This window comes from Paramormyrops kingsleyae, chromosome 10, assembly GCF_048594095.1.
Source record: "Paramormyrops kingsleyae isolate MSU_618 chromosome 10, PKINGS_0.4, whole genome shotgun sequence".
In the NCBI taxonomy this organism is placed as follows: Eukaryota; Metazoa; Chordata; class Actinopteri; order Osteoglossiformes; family Mormyridae; genus Paramormyrops; species Paramormyrops kingsleyae.
This window is the reverse complement of record NC_132806.1, coordinates 27,083,461-27,094,599: the sequence shown is the minus strand read 5'-3', so window position 1 is coordinate 27,094,599 and position 11,139 is coordinate 27,083,461. Positions and strand designations below refer to the sequence as shown.

General features: G+C 46.0%; 1 protein-coding gene across 2 annotated transcripts; it reads right to left on the bottom strand.

Moving 5' to 3' along the window:
- Window positions 1-231: 231 nt before the first annotated feature.
- pabir2 (PABIR family member 2) lies at window positions 232-9,572 on the bottom strand. Of its 2 annotated transcripts, none has more exons than XM_023797697.2 (10): window positions 8,491-9,572; window positions 7,677-7,755; window positions 7,144-7,197; window positions 6,006-6,049; window positions 5,699-5,753; window positions 4,889-4,990; window positions 4,361-4,440; window positions 4,144-4,208; window positions 2,414-2,516; window positions 232-2,323 (listed from the first exon to the last, which is right to left on the bottom strand). In XM_023797697.2, the coding sequence occupies exons 1-10, from the start codon at window positions 8,625-8,627 to the stop codon at window positions 2,188-2,190; spliced, it is 855 nt and encodes a 284-aa protein (XP_023653465.1). In that variant the 5' UTR covers window positions 8,628-9,572; the 3' UTR covers window positions 232-2,187. The 2 variants fall into 2 exon arrangements, with proteins under 2 accessions (XP_023653465.1, XP_023653466.1); XM_023797698.2 differs by having other exon boundaries at window positions 232-1,628.
- Window positions 9,573-11,139: the final 1,567 nt, after the last annotated feature.

The window sequence follows — 11,139 nt, the reverse complement described above, 5'->3', positions numbered from 1 at the left end:
CTCAGCATTGCACTCTTGCACATAAAACCAGGCCAGTAGAGTGGTGCATAAACTCGTTGTTCCTTGTCATCCTATATTTCTAACCCTACTCCCATCTGCAGGTAGTTGAAAGTTGCCACCACAGTTTATGTTTTTAATGTGATATCTAATCATATCTCAGGCTCAGAGATGCAATTTAAGCTCGCAGGCAGGAATTCAGTTACATGACGTTTCAAAAATAACTTCAAGCACTGTACAGCAAATAATTTATTTTCTTTAAATCTAAAGTCACATACATTATGAGGCTCTGGGGGGGGCAGCTCCAGTGGATTGCAAATACTGGAGTCCTGACAATACACAGGCAATAAGTATATTAAACTGAGGAAACACCGTGGACAAATGAAGTGACATTCCACAGGACCAAAAAGAAGACTGTCAAAGACGCCACTGACGTATTTACTTAAAGTGTTAAAAGAAAGGAAAACTGTACAAAACACCTCCCAGTCCCCACTTAAAAAAAAGATCCACTCAACTTTGTCACTCAAAATGAATAGTTTGATTTACTTGACATTACATGCCTTGTTTACAGAAAATAAAATGCTTTTTATAAAACTTCCAAAACTATTACAAAAAACAAAACCAAACAAAATAGATAAACATTGGTAATTTTTGCACAAGCTGTACAGACACAGTTCTTCAATGGCACAAAACATCATGTGATCCACAAATTAAAAAGAATGGCATTAAATCATCCTGGGAGTAAAATAAAAAAAAAAAAGAAAAAAAAAAAAAAAGCTTTTTTTTCCCCATAACAGAGGTATGTCTCCCTGGGTGAAGTTCGGTTACTTTAAATTAGCATTTCCCACTGAAAGTCCATGTTTTTGCACCCTTCCGGGGGACTGGCTGACAGGGAGCTCGGAGGGAGCAAAAACGGGGACAGGCTGTGGGTCCCCAAGGACCGGATTGGGAAACACTGCTTTGGACAGCTGGACTGACCCACTGGACACTGTTACACACGTTAGTAGCACTGACGAGGATGAGGCACAGTGTGGGCGGCCACAGTACACACAAGCATACATGGAGACACACGGAAGCCCAGTCTGCCCAGTGGGGGGTGCCACTGAGCCTACTTCAGGTCTCATTTACAGTGACCGCATTCCAAATAGATGCATCATCACTTTAATCTAGCAGCAAAACTGGCTGTAGCCTTTTGCAAACACGTCGCAATCAGTTTGTTTACAAGGCTCAAACTCCCCCCCCCCCCCCTCCAAAAATCTTCACATCATTTTAGCACCCCCTCGCACAGGGCAGTTCAAGTAGGAGCAGACCACCTTTTCAGATCCCGGTAACTTGACAAGCACTAAAACAAAGTATAGTTTTTTTTTCTTTTTCACCTTAGTGTCCAGTGCCCATGAGGGTGGGGAGAATAGCCATAAACGGGAAAGGGTGAGAAAACAGACCACCCAGCACAGGGGTCTGCGTGCAGCATTGTCTGGTCTCTTGTTAATTTTCAACAAGGTATTTTAAAGCAGGAAGTCTGTTTATGGTCCTTCCCAGAGTGGTCTAGGAAGCACAGCAGCAAGGTGACCTCGGACATCTCCCAGGACAAACCCTGCGGTCTTCATCTGCTCCACAGCCTACGGTGATATCTACACATTTACAGAGCACAAGCAGGGGGGGGGGGGGGTAAGGAGCCAATCACGGGTTTGTACAGCACAGAGCGGTAATATCACTGGGACGCATCAGCCATTCTCAATCCACCTTGTGTGTTTTGTGTGCGTTTGTGTGTGGGGGGTACTCCGGATGCTGTGTCAAGTTCCATTTCTGGCTGGGGGGGCCACAACACCAGGGTGCTGGAGAGGTAGGACAGGGTTAACCCCGTGTAGGAAAATCCACATTTAGCAGCTGGTGTCAACACTCGTCCTACAGCACGCCCCGCTGTCACGTCACCAGCAAGACGACGCAGAGTCCAGATCCACAGCAGAAAGCAGGTGAAAGAGACACACAATGTTCAGGTGCTATAGCTTTACTCTCCGTTGATGGAATGCAAAGATTTTTCCTGAAGCCAGTCCCGTACGTGAACGCTTAACAATTATGTTCCAAAATAAAGTTCTCATCGATAGATGGGAAAGCGGCTGGTGCTGATCGCCACATCCAGGACCCGGGTGAAGGTCTTCACAAAGCTGCCCTGCTTTCCTCCCACCGCTCTCACTTGGGCGAGAGGTCCTGAAGCAGGCTGAGGGGGGAGTTGCCGGGCGATGGGGACACCCCCTCCATCTTGGCCGGGGATCCCGAGGAGGAGCCCAGGCTGCTGAGGCTCCCGTCCAGCAGGTCGGAGGACAGGCTGAGAGAAGCGGGAATGTGGTCTCTCAGCGTCTACCATGTCGGAGCATTCAGGAGCGACCGTCAGTGGCTTCCGGAAGGGCCTACTCACCAGGGGGCCAGGTCGGAGAGGTGCGGCGCCTCGGGAGTCAGCATAGTGGTGGAGCCCTGGAACAGCCTCTTGGGCTGGCTCTCCATCTCCATCTCCACCTCACCTACACCCAGAGGCATGTTCAAGCACCACTAAACAGGCAGCCCCCTCAATTACTTCTCAAATGACACGAACGCAAGGGGCCAACATACATTACAGGCTACAATCCAGGGCTATTTATATCACTGTCCTCAAGGTCTGAGCACTGCTGATTTTCCAGCCTTCCTTTGCCTGTGGGCCGGATATGAAGCCTCTGACCAATCAGAATCAGTCATTATTAAAACTACCTGGGAGAACTGAAAACAAGGCCTGGACTTGGAACTAAGGTCCAGATTTGAAGAGCCCTGCTACAGTCATTCTGTTATCCATGCATACAACTGCTCTGCTTGCCTTGGACAGAGTCATTGGTGGGGGGCTTGGGGACTGCAGCACGAGGCTGGGGGTTTGGGACAGAATGCGAGTCCAGCACAGGAACCACATACATTTATACACTACAGGCATCTTAGAGACACTGATCAACCTGCATGCCTTTGTGCTAAAGGTGGACAATGGTGCAGCAACAGGGATTCCAGATAACAGGGGAGACATGCAAACACACACATCCAGAGAGGGGGCGAAATACCAGCCACAACAGTGCTGGCGACTATGCAAACCCACCCAATAATAATAATAATATAACACATTAATATAACAATTAATACATAGGAAACCATCCCTACAGTAATTACAGGAATTAATCTTTTACCATAGCCATGGGCATAAATTATGGGGGGGTGGGGGGGGCATTGTAACTTCCCCCCCAATAATCAAAACCAGTCAATACAACCCCCTGGACCCCCCCAAAAACTCAACCCAAGTTATGCTATAGAAAGTCTTGAATTCTGATGCTGAAATTTCAGTTCAGGTAATAATTCCACCCACAAAATGTTTTTCATCAAACATTGTATGTGTAAAAAAAATTACCTCAGCACAGCACTTTCCAAAGAATATCAAATATAAATAGCGTGCCTTGGGTGGGTCAAACACGTTTGGTATACGCAGTGCAGGTATACGTACTCGCAGTGCAGGTATACGTACTCGCAGTGCAGGTATACGTACTCGCAGTGCAGGTATACGTACTCGCAGTGCAGGGCAAAGATGTTTACAAGCATTCATTCTGTTCTATGCTCCCATTTCATTGTGTTTGCATATTCAACCTTTTATTTACTTCAGTTTGGGTTATTCCATATCAAATGACTCTCTCAGATTCCCCAAAAAAAAATCACAGGTGCCCTATACCAAACTTACGGAGAAATACCACATATTAGGTTTGTATCTCTAAGTTTTGAAACTACAGCTCTTTGAATTGTTAATTAATTTAATGCATTTTTGGTCCAACTTCTGACATTCACAGCTCCTCTGATAAGGCATGCACAGCTCTGAATCTGTGTCTAGTATTAACTTTTTCTCTAGATTTCAAAAATGTTCTTTCACTCATCTACTGAAGATCTGTAGTGAGCGGTTTAGGCTGGACTGGAAATGTTTTCTCATTTAAAATAACAGATTTCGGGCCGCTTTTCGTGTGCAGATGAATGTAAATCGAGAATAGGATGCAAGGCACTGAAGCAGGGCAGCACAATCACCTGATATTTGATAAACATGTGGCACGATGTTTTTCCCCCTATGGAGGAGGATTCCCGGCCCCCACTCACCTCGCCGCTTGATTGGCCCCAGGATGCTGGGGCGAATGCAGTTGATGGGGCTCTGGCTCCTCCTACTGCATACAGTCAGAGTCAAAGGATCCAAAGGGGAAGAGGAACAAAGCAGGAAGTGACCTTGAGTCACACAATGCCATTTAACACGATGCCCCACTCCGACTGCGGCCAAGCAGAGGGTCACAGGCCCAGCACACGCAGCGCAGAGGCTCACCTAAAGCGTCGCGTTGGGCTGGGCACAGGGCTGGGCCCGCTGCTGCTCACCAGGATTTGCAGGGACGGGGAGAAGCATTGCTGTGGGACACAGGAGACGACAACGGGGGACTTCAGTGTCACCCGGAGCCAGAAGCGGCACTAATGCTACAGCCCTTAAAAATGCAGATACGAGACAGCAGGAAGCACAGCGAAGGTCTCAGGGCAGATCTGGGAAGACTGAACATGGTGATCAACCACCAACACCACAGCTACAGTAGCCTCAGTTAGCAAAGGCCCGATAACCCTGAATGGACCAATCACCATGCTAGAAAATAAATATAGCCTGCAAGGCAGATTTAGAGAGGACAGTTATGGGTAGGTTTCCTTTTGTGTGAGGAAAACAGAGCTAATTATCATCAATTACCATCTATATCTGCAATGACATGAACTGCCTGCCAGCTAAACGTTTGAATTACAGCAAATTATATAAACGAAACACCCCATGTTTGTCGGAGCAGGAAACGGCCATCAGCTGACCGTCCCTTACCTTTTTTCCGAGTCCCCTAGTTGGGGACGGTGCCGGTGACACCGGCACAAAGTCAATCCGCTTCGGGGAGGACGAGGAGGACTTGTCAAAGTCGTTATCACTCTGACAGGTTCAAAACAGAATGATTACACAACAGTGCAAATGCTCACAGAGGGCCAGGACTCCACGTTCTAACCCTGAAGTTCAACCAGCCAACCAAAGGGGTTGATTCAAGCCAATCTAACTGACCAATCAGCCGTCTAGTTTCGTCTGTGTCGGATGGACACACTACCGACTCAGTCTGGACTTGAGACTGGCGGCCCAAGTGCCTCCCTGTTGTTTTTGTGTAGCATGTGGGCGCATCAGCCACGCTCTCTACAGGCGAGAAAGAGGTGGACGTCTGCCATGTCAGCGGCCGCATGCAGAGGGTACGGGCAACGCAAAGCAGAGCAAGGCTGAAATTAATATGCCAGCTGTCTGTATGGGTCAGCTCTGCTGGAAAGAGGATGTCAGGCAGGAAGGACGGGGGCGGGGGGCAGGAAAGCAGTGACCTTCCATTTCAACAACCGAACCAGAGATTTGTAAAAGAACATTTAGACACATCAAGTTGTTGAAAGAATTATGGTTTTCTCAATAACATTTTAAAACAAATGTTATGCTTGTGCCATTATAAGCGCTATTTGATATCACACAAATAACTTGTTACAGTGTTACGATGTTACTAAACCATAATGTTACTTGGTGTGATTTTAGGCATACATTTCTCTTGCCAAACCAGAATCTAAACTCAGGAGTGACTGACTCGTGGTGCCCGGTTGGAGTCTCACATACCAAACTGAGACTCTCCTCCCAGGAGTGACTCATCTGCATGGCAGTCTGCACCTCCCTAGGAAAGAGCAGGAGATGCAGACGTAGGTTTACAGCGCCGCGTGAACAGGGCACGTTTGCCCAAAACAGCGACGCTCACTACACCCGCGACAATCCCGTTTGCTTCTACCAAACTCCACACACTAATATCACCGTGCAGAAGATACGAGCACAAGCACCCCCGCGGTATCTTCTGCGCAGTGTTCGGTGTGCGGCTGCTCACTGCGACCGTGACCCCGCTCCGCATGTAAGGAAACCGCATCTCGCTCACCGCTCGTGGGCCGTCTCCCTGTTCATCACGTCCACACCTTCCTCCTGTGGGGGACACACAGAGGGAGGATGTCAGCCTGGCCTCCAGCACACGATTCCTGGCAGGCAGACGCTGCTCCGGGACAATAACAGACCCCTGGGCTCTGACTGCAGCTCGTTGCCGGACAGAGGTGGACATTTCAGGTCCAGAAAGTAAAAATCCAAACCAGGATTTCATTTCAACCAACCTACTGAGTATAAAGATTCACAGCCATATAGTACTCAACTGGTTGGTTGAAACAAAATCCTGGTTTGGATTTTTACTTTCTGGACCTGAAATATCCACCTCTGTTGCCGGATTAGGTAGGAAAGACGCTTCCACCACATCTACACCATCTACTTTACACATTACTGTCCGTTTCTTAAAACCAGTCACAAACATACTACTCAAGGCACAAATTTTAACGATTTCTTAGACCAGCGTTTCCCAATCCAGTCCTTGGGGACCCACAGTCGGTCCACGTTTTTGCTCCCTCCCAGCTCCCTGCCAAACAGTCCACATTTTTGCTAACGTGGACTGTCTGTGGATCCCCGAGGACCGGACTGGGACACACTGTCTTAGACCAAAACAGTCCCAAAGGATACAAATGCCTCACATTTTTATTCTTTTACAGCAGGTAAGCAAACCCAGGGTTAGACTAAACAGGTGCTGTACTTAATCTTTATGGTAGTTACTGCACACAGTCATATACCCACATGGCCAATCGCCTGGGGAATTCTGGGGGTTCTGCTGAGTAAGAGCTTCAATTAGGCAGCTAATTAAATTAGTTTAGGATCCAAAGTTACACGTCATTCAAACCCAAACATGTATTGTAGCAGAACACACATGTGTCATTTACTCTGAAAACCTCATAATCCCCAATATTCCCTTGCAAACCCCATTTCATTTTGATCACTTAACTCATCAGTCTTCAATATCTGGGTTAATCGAAGATGTTTCAAAATGCTAGAATCCACCAAATGATCAAACCACACCTCAGTTAGCCTGCAATCCAATGCAGCCAGATCACTCAAGGAGAAAATGAGTTAACACGATGGGGGTGGGGTGGGGGGGTGGGGTCAACGGTCTCATCCATGAGTGACCCACAGTGCCCACTTACCTGCTTGATCTGGTGCAGCCTGGAGCTGGGGATGCGGATTGGAGAGGAAGGAACCTGGACAGAAACATAAGGAGGTGGGAACACAGGAACAAGCAAGTTAGAGCCAAATCTTTCAATTAACCTGAGTATGAATGGCAGCCAATCCGAAATACCGCATGGAAAGGCTGCAGGTCACTGTTATTTAGGATTTCCAAATCACCTTTATGGGCTGTAGGTTAAATGAGGGCAAACTCATTTCCAGCACAGTTCTGCTTTCAATTGCAACCCCCCTGCCCTGACTGGCCTAATAAGCAGTTAATGACATTTCTACAAATAAACTGGACTTAGATGAACATAAGTTGCAACTGTACTTTGGAACGAATTAAATGCTACATCAGAGCTTCATCTGGACTAGAGGCGGAAGATAAAACCAGCAGGAACAGAAGTGTGACCTTCGTATGGTTCACAGAACATGAACACCAGGACTGCAACACCAGAGCAGAGCAGAGAGATACGGCTGGACGTAAACATTAACAGCGTCTTTCCTTCCATACCAGGCTGGGACGATTCACCACTGTGGTGCTGTTTCTCCTGCTCGGATTGATCTCCCGATGGAAGACTTGAGAGTGGTCACTGTGGGGAAAAGAGGCCGGCCATTTAACTAATACAAGACAAGACGCTCAAAATCACGTATAGTAATTTTAAGATAACGTCACTAACAGCATTGTTTAGTGAACCGATCGGGTCCACTCTAGTTCAATAAGAGGTTCATAGTCTTCCACTTTCTACCAGGAGGGTGAATGATGTCACACTAGATATTCCCTAAGTAATCTTGGTGAGACTTTACTTGATGGGACACATAGTATTATACTCTTACTTACGTATCAATTAACCACAAACTAAGTCTTAGTTACATACTGATCTCATGTTAATTCATCATTAATGAATCATAACGTATGGCTTATCTCTTAATTCTTTATTCAATAAAGCTTTGTGAAATACGGAAGGAACGACAAATTAATAACACAAGTTAAATACTGATCTTATAATCATTACTGAATCATGATGCATTTTTCATCCCAACTAATTACTATATCTGTTAATAAATCTGCTAATTCTGTAATAATTATGTTCATAATTTGTCACTTGTACTTCAGCAGTAACTGACTATTACTAAGTATTTGTGCCCCGTCAAGTAAAGCGTTACGGGAATCTTTGTGGATAGAGAAAGTGGGTAGAAAATAAAAAACAATCGCCGAGTTATCGCCGTCTTTCCATTTTGATTATGAAACTGGAAATTAAGCACAATAAACAAACAAGTCAAACTATTGTATTCGGATGCAGAAGAAAATCAGGTCGCATCTTAACCTGAGTCCGTTTATCATGGGCGCGCTGTTGGACCTTTTCAGCAGGCTGTCCGTCTGGGCCATCGGTGACGGGATCTCCAGGTCTAGCTCCATCCTCTCATGCGGCACCACGGCGGAGCTGTTCATAGATGCCGACATCCTCCCGTACCCGGTCCCCACCCCCCGGACTCGTGCTCCTACTTGGAAGCTGAACTCTACACTGCTCTGTGGGTCGTGTGTCAGCGGCCGCGGCCGAGCTTAGACCGAGGGCTCCGCGGCTCCCAGCGTGCGCATGTCGCGGACAGTGCAAACTATCAATCCGGCCGTGAATCGGAAGCAGGCTTCAGTGCATCTGGTCATTTTTGAGACGCGGGTCGCGGTTTCTGTGGAGGGCTGCGGCCGGTGACCATCTCTGATTGAAGCCTGTAGTACCGAGAAGGGGACACGCCACCGAGGCGGTCCCTTAAATGCATTTCTGCATCTGTAACCGGATTGATTTCTGCATCGTTAACATTACCGAGCTCAACGTTAGCCTAACGGTATTCCTAAGCCCTAGCTAACAGATAACTAACCACCACTTTCTCCTTCCTGAGTATGGCCCTCCCAGCGCCACTGTAATGATACCCAAAAGATAGCACCAACTCGGAGTGAAGGCTGATTCCAACAAGTCTCCAGTCATAAATATAACCGGCTGATGGCTATGAATAACAAGTTAACTGCCAAAAATCGACAGGAGTAAAGCTGAGAGCATGTAAACGATGTACATCTTACCCAGACTATTAAACAAGTGATAAGCGACGCGACTGCTTTACAACTGCTGGTGCTGGAAAACCACTGAAAGGCGATAGTTAGCTGGGTAGCTAGTCGTGTATTGGAAGGTTTTGCAGGTTAGCAACCCTCGCAAACTCCAGGATTTCTCCCGCCTCCGGTGTACCGCCACGTTTGCGTGCCCAGAAATCGATATCTAAAAATAAAATTAATTATTTCGTTAATGTTCTCATTTCAATATTCTGGTCGCCGCTATGCCTGTCGCTACCGCAAGACTCCTGGATCAACCAAACTTCCCGCCCCCTCTCCAGCCTACTCGTCTGAATGACGGCACGATACTCCAATGAGGACGCGAGAAACTGTTGGCGTGTACGTTTCAAATGGCACTGATCATCCAATGAGAGACCGAGCTATTAGCGACTTCCCGGAGATGTTTCATAAAACCCACCCCCTCCCAAACTCCCATCAATTTTCGCGTTTGAATCGGGCGTTTGCTTTCAGTTGAAATAGACTTGTTTACCATATGTCTATTAACATACTTTAATTAAGAAACAATATACTGCAAAGTATAACATGATGTATTACTTATTCAGTCCTGTAGTATGACTTGTTACATCAGCTGAATAATGCTGCGCTTTATCTAGCATGCATCTAGTAGTATATGTACATGCTGAAATCAGTAACCCCTCAATTTACATGCGCTGCATTTCTGCTTTTAGAATGCATTCGAATGTAGATATTATGAACATAATGTCATTGTAGACTATTATAACTAAATTTGGTCCAATTTTATTTTGTAAATAGTATGGTAGTTAGACGAAAGATGAACGACGTATCTACACTCAGTGACCAGAAGAGGGCAGTGGTTCCCTTTTTGGTAATTTAGGTAATACCTATGTGTCCATTTCCGACTATGGAAGTGCGCACACATTTATCTGTATATAATTTATATCATGATATTCTTAATACGGCTAGGGTGGGGTTTTCTGAGAGCTGAGTTAACACGACTAGTTAAACCAAAGTTATTAGTGATATGCCGTCAACCGCTCACCCCACATAAACACACTCTTAGTGACATCCGATTGGTCCCCTACACACTTAAAATGGTAGTTATACAAGATTTTCATATCGTTCTGGTGGAATGTGGGGTAAATCTTACATAAGCCCGTGTTATAATATGCAGAAGGTGGCCCATCCTCCAGATGTGATGGCAGGTGCTGCAAAAGCTGCTGGTCACGTGTCATTAGTCTGTAACATATTAAGTTAATGGGATCTGAAATGTGCCATTTGTTTAATAGGCACCTTGGCTAAGGCCGATTAAGTCCTCAACTGGAACAAAATCCAGCATGGGCAGCAATTACACAGGGCTGTGGATGATGAAGGCGTCCCTTGTCTTCTACCACAAAGTACTCGAAAGAATACAAAATAATTGTAATTACACCATTATCAATTTAATTTGATTTTGGAGAATATAGCTAGTGATATAATTAATTCCTGCCATTTTATTCATAACCATGATCATTAAAAAAAAACACCTTTAGCCAGCATTCAACATGCGTGCATTTGACTTTCTTTTTAACGTGTAATTTAAAATCAGTTTTTTTTTCTGATGTCCAGAAGCCTTCTGACAGGATTTGGCCTTGTTGGTTTGTAGTAGGAAGAGGGATCACAAAGTGGTCTCTTCTCTCAGAAAAACAGGTGGGGGAGGTGTGCGCTCCTGGAGAAGTGGTGAGAATACTTTCAGACTCCAGCATGAAACTGCACGCTTTGCCGATTCACCCTCCTTTCATTTTGCATGACTAGCAGGTGTTTACACTGTACGGCAATGAAGGCACATTTGATTAAGAACCTTTGAAGGAAAAATGGAGCCAGGACTATTTTTGTCCCAGCCACTGATGTCCAT

Coding starts and splice junctions, on each gene's coding strand:
- pabir2 (XM_023797697.2), bottom strand. CDS start 8,627: ATGTCGGCATCTATGAACAGCTCCGCCGTGGTGCCGCATGAGAGGATG. Junction 6,050..7,143: donor GGCTGCACCAGATCAAGCAG/GTAAGTGGGCAC, acceptor TGTCCCCCACAG/GAGGAAGGTGTGGACGTGAT. Junction 4,991..5,698: donor GGGAGGAGAGTCTCAGTTTG/GTATGTGAGACT, acceptor TGAACCTGTCAG/AGTGATAACGACTTTGACAA.